This window comes from Clinocottus analis, unplaced genomic scaffold (assembly GCF_023055335.1).
Source record: "Clinocottus analis isolate CAN_PGR_092001 unplaced genomic scaffold, fCliAna1.0.p SCAF_15, whole genome shotgun sequence".
In the NCBI taxonomy this organism is placed as follows: Eukaryota; Metazoa; Chordata; class Actinopteri; order Perciformes; family Cottidae; genus Clinocottus; species Clinocottus analis.
Genome location: NW_027175876.1, coordinates 2,873,040 through 2,886,979, shown reverse-complemented (window position 1 = coordinate 2,886,979; position 13,940 = coordinate 2,873,040). Strand labels below are relative to the sequence as shown.

Below are 13,940 nucleotides of genomic sequence, written 5' to 3'. Positions count from 1 at the left end.
CAATATCAGTTCCATTGTATGACATATTTAGAACGTGTTCACCTCTTGGCGGTCACACAGACCTTATGTCCATTTATGCTGTCTGCAAAGCCACAAAACTTCAATAAAAAAAAGATGTATTTATGTTTTGCTGATGCTCTCATCCACAGACAGTAGTAGCAGCACTTTGCTTGCTCCCGGGTTGCTCCTACTGCCTGTTTCTCCATCTTCTGTAGGGAATACACTGACGATGGAGCAGTACCTCGTACAAACTTCAAATAATCTGAACTATCCCTTTAAGTTGTTGCAGTGTTGTTATTTTTTTTTTATTATACTACACTAAACATCTTCTTTCCTACAAGACCAAATGACAGTGTGGGAAAAGTTGAACTGACAATAATAGCTGCAGCATGAGCTACAGGCTGACCTTCATGGGAAGGGAGTGTTTTTTTGTGTTTGTCCCTGGAGAAAAACAAAACCCAGTGATTTTGAACTGAACAAGTGAATACAGTATCCATATGGAAGAATCACACGTTGTATTATGTGTTGAAAGTTCTGTTTATTTATTCTGTCAATATATGTGTGTGTGTGTGTGTGTGTGTGTGTGTTTCTCTCATCCCTTAGCACCAATGATCAGCATAACTGAAGCATCTGAGAACGGACGTGAGCCACACCTGGAGCTGCACTCTGACTCTAAGGTGTGTGTGGTGTTTTCATCTTGTGCGGATACATGTGTGTTCTGAAAAAGATAGAAAGAGGAAAGAAAAACGAGAGGCCTCATTGTCCCACAGGAACGTTTTATGTGTTTGTGTATCAAAGTGAGCTCCGTTATGCTCGTGGTTGATGTTTTTGGCTCGTCCTAGTGTGGAGACAAGCAATCGCTTGGCTTCATTTTGCATTTGTGTGTCCTTAGAGTGTGTAAAGGAGACAGACGGGGGCTTTGTCGCAATGAAACAATGAAACTGTAACGAGAATTGGCAACAGACACGGTGGGAATAGCCGACTGCGTTGGACCACGATGGGACCGTGCATCGTCACAGGGTTTTTGGGAGGTCTGAAGGCCTTTACACGGCGGGGGGGCGAGGCGAATAAATGACACGGAAATGTGAAATACTGGACTGCGAATGTTACCCAGAGCAGTCTGTCTCAGGTAAATTTCTTGTGTAGCCTAACCTCCTGGAAGCTAATTTGAGTTCCCTCTGGTAAACTGATATGTTTGGGGCTTTTACTTTGAAAGAATAGAATGGAAGAAGTGAATCTGGAATATGTCCCTTCCACACAACATGGTTGGTTGATGGACGCCTTATATTCAGTACAAAAACATATATTGTTTTGTGTATTAAGAGAGAAAACGTTCCCCCTCGGTGTGTAAATGCCTTAATAATGCTTTCATCTGGTTACCACCGAGACTTACAATAACCTCTTTGTTAATATGATTCTCACGCTCATTCCTGTTGAGAGACTTAAAGTAACCTCCTCTAGGACCGAGAAGCATCCTCACTTTAACCCCCTGAAGTTGCAAATACTTGCGCTGTAAAAAGGCAACACCGACAATGTCAACCGGATAATTTTGATTATCTTCATTTTAATGGTTCGCTTTGGATCTTTGCATAACGCATTCAGAGCTACCAGGCGGGTGAACACGGTCCATCAATGTTCACTGGCGGGACACTATATTATTCTACATTATTATATTACTGTTTATGTGCATGCCTCCCGTTTCACCTCCCCCGCTCCCCACTTTCCCTTCTCTCCCCTCGCTCACGCACCCCAGCGCTGTGGAATTGACCTCCGTCTCAATCCGCCGCCCAGCGGTGGCTCCGCGCTGACGACTGCACTCTGCACTGTGCTCAACCCTGCTATGTTCACTTTTTAACCTGTGTTTGGTGTGTTGTTCACTGACTAATGTTATGTCTCTTTCCCCTCTCTCTTTTTTTTTTCATTCACACACGTCCTTTTTTTTTTTGTTTGATTTGAATCACTTCCCTCTTGCGTGCTGTCATCATTTCATGGAAACCCAAAAAATGAAATGATGTTTTTAATGCACATTACGTCGGTTGTTTTTGGCTCCACTTATTTGACTTCTTCACTGCTTGCTGCCTGTGTGCACGGGTCTCTCCCTGCGTCCTCCCTCCCTTCCTTTTTATCTCTTCCTCTCTCCTTGTGTGCGTTGATCTCTCCTTAAAATCCACCTCCATCAGTCAATCTTCATGTTCCCGCTCTCCTTCTCCTCCTCCTCCTCCCTCTCCTCCCTCCCCCCGTCCCTCGACTCCATCTCTGAGCTCGACCACGGCCTGTCCGACATTTCCGAAGACGACGACCTTATAGACGACGCCGCCACCGCCTCGCACGCGCTGTGGGCCCTCCCCTCAAACACCATCTCTCTTTTCTCCGACCAGCACTCGGCTGATCTCGAACACCTCGCACAAAACCCTCCGGCCTCCCCGACGACCGCGAGCCCCCAAACGTGCCCCGCCGAGGCCTCCGGAGTCGAGGACGGCCTCCGGGCCGCAGTTGGAGCCGCGGCTGAATTACCAAATTGGTGGAGCCGGTTCTCTCTGAGGGGCGTGGCTAAATACGTGTCTTTCGTCCTGTGTTTTCTCTCCGTTTGGGGGAAGAATGGAAACGGGTGTTTGCACACGAAGCTGTTTTCAGGGTTAACAAAGAAACTGAGGCTTTTCACTCCGAAGCTCACTTTCAAGTCGGCAGCGGCGGTCAGTGCGCCCAAATGTGTCGTCGCGCCCCGATTACGTCACATTTTTAACAGTCTGGCGTTAAGATGGACTCGTTTGGTGGCTTTCCTCTCGAGCTACCTGCCTACTAAACTCAAGAGTTTGGTTCCTGCTGTCCTTTGGCACCCAACACGACTACGGCTGCCCGCCATTTCTTCTCTCACCTGTCCTCCGATCGTCTCTACCTTTTCCTCCCTCTCCTCTCTGCCCTCGCATTTCTTTTCCGTCCCGCCTCGCCCCTCTCTCTCCTCCCTCTCTCGCTCCGACCTCGCCCCGTCCATACGCCGCTACCTCCTCAACCCCTCCCCCATGTTCCTGCCCTGCCTCCTCGTCGTCTTCCTGTTGGCCGTGATGCTGACGGCGAGCCAGTCCCTGGTCTTGGCCCTGATTTTAGCCACGCCCCTCGGCCTGACCCTGTGTTACCTCGAGAACGTGGTCTCCAGTCAGCGGCGGGCGGTTTCGCCGACGATCGTCTCTAAAACGCCCGACGCCCGGTCCGACGACGAGTCGGGCTCTCCTCTCACGCCGGCACACACGCCTCCGCGCATCAGGCAACACGCTCACGCCGGCGCTACCTGGACGCATGAGATGTGCGATCCCGCCGCATAAACACGCCGTTCAAACCCCTCCGCTGCCCCCTCCCCCCCCTCTCTCTACTTTTCTCCCTCCTATGTTTGAGTGTGTAAACTGTGCGTCTGTACATTCAGCCCCGCCTCCTTCTTTACCCAAACATTTCCGCTTGCCTTTCGATCCCTTGCACCCCATGACAACCCCACTGCATTGTTTATGATAAAGAACAAATATAAGAATAAGTAGGATTAAATAAACTATTAAGACTCAGAGAGTTTGGGATAAACTGTTGAAATAGAGGAAACGTTATTATGCTTTTATTATAGAGAAACGGAAAAGGTATAATAAGAGATTTAAATACTGTACAGAGACCAGATTTATTGAGTCGCTTTAACCACTTTGTGCATTTTAATATCTTCTATCATGAGTGATTGTTAGTTGGAACCCAGCAGATTTAATGTCACTCAAATCAAATGAAAGGACGTAGTGGTATAAATCGATAATATGTAAGATAAATAAGCACTTAAGCGAGAACTTACTTGTATTTTTGCCTCAATTTTGAGTTGCTTTATTTTGCCTGTTGCAGTGCAGAGAAAGATTAGTTGTCTCTTAGGTGTTGTAACTGCTGATAGATGCAGTGACCACACACACAACGCTTATTGGTTTGCGTATTATTGCTGATGAATGTTGAGAGTAAACAGTGTTACCCTTCCCGTGACCCCTGACCCCCGAGCGCTGATCGTTTTTTTCATGGTGGCCTCTGGCCCGGGAGGTCGCATGAAGCTGCTGCTGCAGATTGAACAGACTGAAACTATTCTGCTCAACTATTTTAATGTAAAGTCTCCGGCAGTGACAGCCAGCCTCCAGCTCAGTCATCGTCCTGTTGGAGTACAAACTAGCTTTTGTCCTTTTTTTAAAACTGTAGTGACTATAGAAGTGAAAGCGGCTGACTCGTTGTGGACGCAGTGGATGGGACTTTGTTCTGAATACAGAAACTAATGTCCTTTAAAAGTTGTTTAGCAGAAACATAACCGTGTCGTACAGCAGAAATACACTTTGACACGTACTCCCGTAGCAGCTGACGCTTCCTTTATTGACCGCCTCGGACTCCGTCTATGTAACTGCTCCTGTGGTCACATGACCAGTGGTGCTCTCTGACACTGAGGTTGCTCAGCGGGCGAAAGAAAACCAACTTGTTTCCTCATCATCCATTTCACACTATTTTTATTTTGTTGTTGTCTTCGCGCCCCCTATCTATCCTCATTTTTGTCATGACAACGACGTTGAAGGTTAAGGAGGCGGAGTTGAGCCCTGGTGATGCGGAAGCCACGCCCACCCAGGTCTGTAGGGTCCGTCTTTACCCAGCATGCTTTGCAAATTATCTTGCTGAGAGCTAGTGTAAAGGTGTTTTTTTTGTTTTTTGTTTTGTTTATAAATTGAAAAGAAATGGTTTTAATGGAGCGCACATGCAGTAAACCTAACCTGTCCTCACTCTCTCCCTGATCTCTACCCGTCAACAGTCACTGGGAGCCAGTGAGCTCGCCCTCTCTCAGGTTCACACACTATTTGATTGTTTCTATTTGGTCTGTCAATCATTTGCTCGGTTCGGGTTGGTTTTGGTTTCACATCTCTTTTCGGGTGAAGTTGCCCCAACATGACGACACAGAATCACTTGGGTTTTTTTTTGTATTTCTCAGCTACCCGATGAGGAAAAGATAAATACATCTGAATAGTTACATCAACAACAGACGATGTGAAGTTATACATTTAAATTAATTAATTGTAAAAACTGATCCTGGTCGGGCACTTTCACCCAAAAGCCTCACTCCTCGGTTGCTCTGCTGTGGCTTACGGCGTCGCAGTTTGGTTTCTGGTTCATTTCCGTGTTGTTCTGGGGTTTGTCTGAAAGCACATTTGGGTTTGTTGGTTTGTGTACATGTCTGTTGCTGTTGCTTTGGATTTGTTTCTGGATGCGTCAACATGGGTATAAGTGCTATCGTCATCACATTCAATGAATGAAACCAAAATGTTGTTAATTTGTGCTTGTACCCATCTTCCAGCCTTCAGCACAGTTTGAGACATTTTGGCTGCGTCACCCCCTCCCCCCGATTTTTATATTAAAATTTTTGCTTTACACTCTACCTATTTATTTGATTACAATTCATTTGATTGTTCGAAATTGTATTTTTTCTTTTGTAGAGGTAAAACAAAGTACATCACTTTTTTTTTTTTCTTCATTAATTTTCTCCATTTTATTTCTCACTGTATGTCTGCCTTCCAGAGTCCAATGAGAGTGCATGGGGACAATATTTATGTGAGGCACAGTAATTTAATGTTGGAGGTTGGTACTGGCGTCGTCTGATGGCTGAATTACGAGAACTACATGCTTCTGTGTACTCTGACGCCATCAGAACTACAACTCCCTCTGACCTGTACTACACTGTACACGACTGCTGCCCTCTCGCACTCTCAGGCTCTGTTGCATGCCTGCGTGTGGATGATTGTATATCGCGTTCACGCTTGACTCCAGGCTGTTTCCTCTTTTTGTGTTTTGTTTTTATCTTTTTCGTATGAAAATGTTTTTTTTTTTCCGGTATCAACTGGTTTCACAGCTAATTGTCCCGTTTCACATCGCAGCCATTTCGACCACCTGCTTGGAAACTTGACTCACAACGTTGCCGTTGTGACGGATCCACAGAGTTATTACTCGATTCTACACCTCCAGTGAGCTCTACCTCGCGCTTTAGCATCTTTTAGCTCGTTGCTTTGGCTTCACGACCCAATTTTAGAAGGTTATGAGATCAACTGTTAACTGGAGGTGATCCATACGACTGCTGGAGGTCGCCGCATTGAGCGCCCCCACAAGGCAACTAAGACGTTTTCAGTGTTGAATCGATATTTATTTCATGTGTATCTTTCAACACAACAGTACAGCCGAGACTTTCTCCTCCAAGAACTTTCCCAAGCGCAGTGCTCACAACAGCTGCTTTGTGAAGCGGGTCAGCGGTGTGTCGACGTGACTTTGTTGCATGCTTTGTGCATGTTGAATGCTGTTATGTGTGCGCTTTGGAGAAGAAAAAAAGACATCTTGTTACAGTCCTTTTATGGATCAAAGAGTTTGATTATTGGCAGGCAGCTGCGTCTAACTCGACTAACCCGGCCTCACTAACTCACACGAGGAGCTTTCCTCCTGTTTTCTGGTGACTGGCTGCCAGCGTTGAGTGATGCGATTTGATAACACACTAAAACAACAACAACTTTTTATGCAACGTGGGACTGATAGTGATGATCTGTAGCGTGTGTAGTAATAAGATGAGGGATTGGACGACAAAAACAATATTTACAGAGGAAAAGAAGTCTTTATTTGTGGTCCATTTAGTCAATATCTGAGGGACATGTCGCTCCATTTATATAAATAATAGATAATGTTCTAATTACTGTATCTGATTGAAAGCTGTGTTCTTCGTAAGAGAAAGGAAAATAGATGCAGTGTAACTAGAGAGACAGACGATGGCAGAGGAGAAGAAAGATTAAGGAGATGAAAAATGGAACAGGACAGTAGTGTTGAGGACTAAATTATAAACTAAACTATATGATTAAATAATGGATCGGTCACATGGGGAAGCAGTGAAGGAGGGAGGACGAGACCACTATCAGCTCCATGTTCTGCACCGCTGTTCCTGCCCTGATTTAAAGCAGAAACTCCTTCATCAAGATGGAGAGGCCCTGTTTCACTGCAGCCTGATTACACACACACACACACACACACACACACACACACACACACACACACACACACACAGAGGTGATAAAAGCCAAATGTAAGCTTTCAGACCCATTTAAAACGAGGCTCCAGTGAGGCATGGCGTCCATCTTGTCCTCCTCCTGATTGACAGACTAATGTTCCTGTTTTGAACCCAATTTTGTTTCCACTCCCCACATCCTCCCTCTCTCCTTTTATCCCCCCCCCCCCTCCTCCTCTTCATCCCTCCTCCTTTTTGTCTCTTTCTCCACATCTGGCCATCTTTTCTCTTAAAACCCTCGCTTCCCTCCGACCTTTTACTCATCGTCCCTCTACTGTCGTTCACTTTGTTATTCCTTCTTTCTGTTTCTTTGTCTTTCCTCTTCCTCTCATTTATGTTCCTCCTCTTCCCTCCTTCTGCCCCACATCCCAAATGTTATCCCCAACCACCCTTCATCCCTCATTCATCCGTACTCATCTCATTTACTCTCCCCTCCCTTCTTCCCTTCCCCATCCACTCCCTCATCAGGACCACGATAAGACCCAGCAAGACGTTCTGAAACACCAAGCTAGCATTAGCCAGCTAAAGCGCTCCTTTATGGAGGCGCCGCCTCCCTCTCCTCCGCAGCCCAACCAGTGGGAGAAACGTCTCACCTCCTCTCCCGCCACAACGATACGTATCCAACAGCAACAGCAAGTGGTACGTCCGTCTCGATGTGTCTGTGTCAGAAGAGATGCGCCAGGCATTTTTACCTCTGGTGAAATGTTCTCTTTGCAGATGATTGTCTGTGTTGCAGCGATGTGGTTTTGGTAGAATGAAGATGAAGTACTCGTCTCATGATTTTGAAACTCGTCTCCTCTCCCTTTCTCATGGTGGGGTTCATCACTTGATGGACTTTATGTTGTTTCTTTTCTTTTAATATGACACTGCTTCAATTCTTTATTCCTTTTCAGCTGGACTTGCTTCACATTTTACATCCTAATCCCCCCCCCCCCCCTGGCGCACAAGTTCATTTTCTTCTTCTTTCTGTTTTGATATCCTGTTCTGGTTTCTGATCTCCTAAACAAACCCGTTCCATTCTGTTCTGGTTCATGTGATCATTACATCGCATGGAGGCGTAAAGCTCTTTCTCTGGACGCGTATGATGCGTTCGTGTCTTGTGCCGCGTTTGGGGATTTATTTTCTATCGGCCTTCTCTCAAACTATGTCTTTTTTTTCTTTCTTTCTCTTCCTCTCTGCGTTCTGTGCGTGTGTGGGTGTGTGTGTGTGTGTGTGTGTGTGTGTTTGTGTGTGCTGTAGAGCCTCGAAGAGGAGATAGCTTCTGTGCTGTTCAGTAGACTTTCTGGCGCTGGCTTTTGTTCTGCTCCACCTGCCTGCAGTGTCGCTGAACCAACTCTAGATGCCGATATAACCTCCACATCTGCCGCTACTCCTCCGCGTGGGCTTCTCATTTCCCCAGCTTCCACGCTCTCTGACACCGAGGTGCTGCTCCCGAGGCATTTAGGAGTCGGTTTATTTTCGAGTTCGGCCGCTGAAAGTAAACTCGGACGTCCTGCAATGCCTCTGTGAATTAAAGACGCTTGCCGGATGTGTTCCCTAAACTCTCCACACCGCTTGCTGTGGACGCTGGATGAATGGTAGTTTAGTAACGGGGACCATTCATCCTGAATAATGGGCATGGTTAGTCTGAAACAACTCACAGCTGGGAATGCCGTGGATGTTAGGACGTCCTCTCGTTAGTGTCGTGCTGCCAGTCGTGTGTCGAATGAATGTCTTTTTTTTTTTTTCCTGTTCTTTACAAACTCCTTTGGGGGGAATTATATAAAAATACAAAGCAGCAGGTATTGAAGCAGCAGTTTGTTTCACACACATAAAAAAAGACAGAATGCATTTTAATGTTTTAACATACACACGATATATCAAAGCCAAAACTAAATTCATTACGCCACGCCATGTTTTCCGTGGTCCTCCTCATCAAGAAGCTGCTGAGTTCAATGCCGTGCTGCTTTTATCGTTTTTTATCTTTTTAAGATAAAGCTTCTGTGTTCACAGATGGGATATTCTCTTTAATCCATCTCTCATGCATCTTCCCTTTCATCCTTCCTCTTTGACTCTCTCTTTCAACTTGACACTGTGTGTAAAAAAAAAAATCAAACTGGATGGTGCATGAAAGCCTCCAGGGAGATATGAAGGATGCAGTAACCCATGTAACGCACCCCACCCGTTCCCCCTGTGCCGTCACGGCGAGCGCCACCGCCGGTCGTGACGTCAACCGCTGACGATGATGATGTCACTGCTTGGCGTGTGTGTGTGTGTGTGATTGATTGTCATGGTGACTTCTCTGTCAGCAGGAGACTGCGCCCCAAGCGGACGCAGCAGCAGCGGCAGCGGCGGCGGCGGCCGATAACGTCGCGACCTCTGATACCAAAGAACCTTCGAAGGTGGATCTAACTTCCTTCTATTCGTCCACGCAGCCTTCCATTCGTGGCGCTTTCCACCGTTTTCCTTCACGCCTCCATTTTCCTTCCGGCAGCACGAAGTGCCGTCCACTCTTTGACCCTTCACTTGTCTTCACAAATCTTACATCTTTTCTGCCCTCTTCGTCCACAGTTGAACATCTTCATCGTCATTTTAATTTCACGATTTTTTTTTGTTGTGTATTGTATTTAATTTATTTATGTTTCAATGATCATGTTATGTTTTGTTTTCTTCTTCTGTCCCCTCCCCATGCGTTTGCTGTGTATGTGTGTGTGTGCGCACCTCATTGCGTGTGTCCGTGCACTTTGTGTACATGCGTGTGTGTGCGTGTGTGTGTGTGTATGTGTATAGACAACCGAAGTTGAAATCGAAGAAACCGTTGTCGTCCAAGAGGTTTCCATAGCACCCAAACCCGGACTTGTCACGGTTACGACCGGCCCGCCTGCAGAGCAGGAAACGCTAGAGCGGGAAGTGACAGTTGGAGAGGAAGTAGTGGTGTCGGAGGAGGTGACAGCAGCAAAGCAGGAGAGCGTTTCATCCGCGAGCGAGAGTGAGGAAGAAGCGGAGTACCACCCGCATGTCTCCATCTGCCACACGCAAATACCAGAAGAGGAGGAAGAGCAGCAGGAGGAAGAGGAGGATAAGGTGCAGGGCGCGACGGCTCCAGACGCTCCTTCCCTTCCAGCTGAAATCAGCCCACCTGTAGAGGCGACCAGTCGAGAGGGAGAGGAGTACGCAGAGGAGGAGGAGGAGGAGAAGGAGGAGGTGCAGAAGAATGCAGAGGGAGAGGAAAAGGCTGAGACGAAGGAAAGCGCCGATGAGCCGCCGATGACGCCCGTCGAAGCGCCGAACGGTCACGCCCAGCCGGAGGAGAGCGAGAGCGGGGCGGTCGCCCCCGAGGAGGACGAAGAGGAGGAGGAGGAGGAAGAAGAACCCAAAATGAACGGAGAAGCCTCGCTGGTTGAAGCAGAGCACCGGCCACAGGTTATTTGTTGCTCTGAGGTAAAGTCTCCACCGGGCCGACTGCGGAGCTTCCCTCCCCGCCGCTCCGCGGGGCTTTCCGCTCCCTCCTGCCGACTGTAGAAACACCCACATTATTTTTTTTCCTCCTTCCTGCTTTTTCCACGGTGCCGGTTTCCTTCCTGCTTGCGTGAATACTTGAGCCCCATGTACATCCTCACACAAAACTCCTTTAATCCTAAAATGAAAGAAATACAGTTAAAAAAAACCAACTCAGTGTTTTGGTGTCAAGTTACCGTCCCCGATACCGTTTTCTCCACATGTTTGTAATTTCCGTGTCGTCCATCACCGTCACCATCATCCGTCACGCCATTACCGACACGCCCAGCTCTCTCTCCTGCTCCACGTAGTGTGGCGTGTTGCTGTGACTGCCTCCTGCTCTGCATCTTGTGTATTAGTGGTGTGAAGTCAAATTGGGGCCTAAATGGGGAATGCATGACGCTCTGCATGCCGCATTTCAGCGTTGGTGTGTGTTTGTGTTATTAGTGTGTCCTCCACGTGTTTGGCAGTGATGCTTCCGTTTTCACGTTTTTTGTTGTTGTTGTTTTTTTAATTGGCCCATCACGGTCACCACGGTAACAGCCTTTGTGGAAATCATCATTGCCAAGCACTTCGGAAATGCCACCCGCCCGCCTGAACGTCATCTCTGCATGCTCGTTTACATATCAATCGACTCCTTTTGTCGTGTCCCCCCGTCATGTGAGCGCCGCTTGTTCTTCGTGGGCTTGTGTGTGTGTGTGTGTGTCTGTGATGTGCTGTGTCGTACTTTGAGCTTTGAGTTGACACCAAAGATGGGTGTGGGGGCTGTAGTGGTGCTGCTGTTGTAGCTGTCGCTTGTGCATCGCTGGAAGTAGTCGTTGACGTGTCCTGCATTTCGTGATGTGCATGAGTCTGGAAGCTTTTGATTTGATTTTTTTGCATGAATTCTGTTGCATTTACACGTCTACCGCTCTGTGTGCCACTTTCGATGATAATGAAGCACACATTTACATTCATAGTTATCTTTCTGAACACACACACACACACACACAAAATCAGTAGAAATTGACTTCGACGTGAGTTCCACAGCCAGTGGCGAGACACCATTATGTGTCTTTGTGTCCTTAACTGTCTCAGGTGTAATGTATTAACCCTCTCTGTATCCCCCCCTCCCCCTCCCCCTCCTCACTTCTCTCTCTCGTCCCTCCCCAGCCACCTGTGGTAAAGACAGAAATGGTGACTATATCAGACACGTTTGCCGCCCAGAAAACTGAGATAGCTACAAAAGAAGTGCCCATCGTACACACGGAAACCAAGACCATCACATACGAAGCCGCACAGGTGCACACTCAGGAACCTCAGGGAGCCTTTTGTTCATTCTGTCCTTTTTTTGTGTATTTGGGGGAAATCTTTTTTTTTTTTATGGCTTGTTAATGTTCTGTTTGAAGGAAAAACATCTTCGTTTCCTAGAAACAATGCATGCCGCCATTATTTCATTCCTTCCTCCCTGGAAGGAAATCATGTATTATTAGTTTGTGACAAAAGTTTATTTTGAACATCAAACACACCGACGGGGATGTTGTAACTAATGATCTCTCTGCGTTATCAGCTGGATGGTAGCGGCGATGGCGAGCCGGGAGTGTTGATGACTGCTCAGACAATCACCTCTGAATCTCTGTGTACTACCACAACCACACACATTACCAAGGTACACACACACACGACTGTCTTGTGCCCTGATGCATTGTGACTTGCATTGTGTCTCATAGTTGTTTAATGATTAGTTTCATAATAATATCCCATCATCCCGGGCGTCAAAGCATTGTTGTGGTTCGTCTCTTTTGCAGACGTTAAAGGGCGGCCTCTCAGAGACGAGGATCGAGAAACGCATCGTCATCACCGGCGACTGCGACATCGACCACGACCAGGTCAGTGTTCCAGTCCCACGACGCCTCGCTTTGGCTTCTCCGGCCGCTCTATCCAGACCAGGTGTGGCCGGCGCGAGAGGATCTCCAAGTATCGCTTAGCGGAGGCTTTAAGTCCAGCGAAATCTTTCTGGTTTTCTTTAAGGGAGCACACAGCCGTCAGGTGACATGTCGATCATGTCGCTCGCGGTCTGAATGTGTTTGTTAATCATGCCGACGTGCCATTCGTCCCACTCAGAGTCCACTCATTGGCCGTGATCTGCTACATCCGTTTCTTCACTTATTCATCCATTCATCGAGAAAACCGTGTCTCTTAACCATGTTGGTGTTTTTTTTGCCACGTCTTGTCTGATTTGTGTTGTCCCCGATGTGATGAATACAACATGCTAAAGCTACACTGAGGGTATCACATCTGAGTTAGTGCAGTCCAGATCTATTTGGGCAACGGCACTGACATTTGTTCTGTTCACAAGCACATTGGATTTTAAACCTGGAAAATAATTACCATGAGCTCAAAGAGCAGATTTCCGCTTTACTTTGAGGATCTTTACATCCTGATAAATTCCCCCAATATTACATCACACTAGTCTCTCTGCCCCCCTTGTTGTAGAGGTAACTGGGCCACTTGAAGGCCAACGATTGAAACGTATGCATCAAAATTGGGAGAAAAGTTTAAAATGTTTTCCCCAACATGGCTGCCAAACCACCTCAGAACAATATCACTATAGTCTCACTGTCCATATACACGCAGACTGCTCTGGTTTATATAAAGGCATTTCAAATATTTGAAAGTTGGGGGACTCTCTCTGGCGATACTTTCCCATGGGTGGCTTTCACTCAAGAGGAATTCATTGCATGAAAGCGCCCTCGAACTATCTCAAATATGTGACAAAGAAAGGACTCTGTTCTCGGCCTGGATCGTCATGCATGATCCCTCGTCCACTGCTTTGTTTAAGTTGCCTGTCCTGCTTGATTTGCTGGATTTACATTTCATTTTAGTTGGAAACAGGATTCATTTTGAATCTTTATGTTTCCAATTGATGTGTCTGAAAGTATTTTACTGCCTCCCCCCTGCCTTCCCCCCCTGCCCCTCGCCCCGCCCCGCCCCCTCCTTCCCTTATCCAGTTAACCCAAATGCGTATAATACCACAAGTCACATCCATCGTAAATCCAGCATTCTTTGTCATTTTCTTTATGCTTCTTATTTAATTTTTCATTTTACTCCACCATTTTCCCTCCCTCCCCACCTCCTCCACTGCACGCTGTGCTCGGTGCTGCCGTTGTGTGGTTGCCCCTCGGTACTGCAGGCACTGGCCCAGGCCATTAAGGAGGCCAAAGAGCAGCACCCTGACATGTCTGTCACCCGAGTGGTGGTTCATAAAGAAACTGAACTGGCTGAGGAGGAGGATTGACTAAACTCAGGTAATAATAATAATAGTAACTCTTTTTATTATTATTATTATTCATGGCGAAAAAGCAATAAAGTTTCATTAAAAGCATATAATGGTGTATTA

The 13,940-nt window shown here is 46.9% G+C and overlaps 1 protein-coding gene across 1 annotated transcript in view; it reads left to right on the top strand.

The window, feature by feature from the left end:
- Window positions 1-13,940, top strand: part of epb41l2 (erythrocyte membrane protein band 4.1 like 2) — a 43,679-nt gene that overhangs the window by 26,024 nt on the left and 3,715 nt on the right. The window contains 10 exon segments of the mRNA XM_068577510.1: window positions 584-677; window positions 4,571-4,621; window positions 4,802-4,834; window positions 7,553-7,723; window positions 9,376-9,465; window positions 9,854-10,504; window positions 11,714-11,842; window positions 12,111-12,209; window positions 12,349-12,429; window positions 13,734-13,848. Of these exon segments, the coding sequence (XP_068433611.1) occupies window positions 584-677; window positions 4,571-4,621; window positions 4,802-4,834; window positions 7,553-7,723; window positions 9,376-9,465; window positions 9,854-10,504; window positions 11,714-11,842; window positions 12,111-12,209; window positions 12,349-12,429; window positions 13,734-13,838 (1,504 nt within the window). The 3' untranslated portion in view covers window positions 13,839-13,848.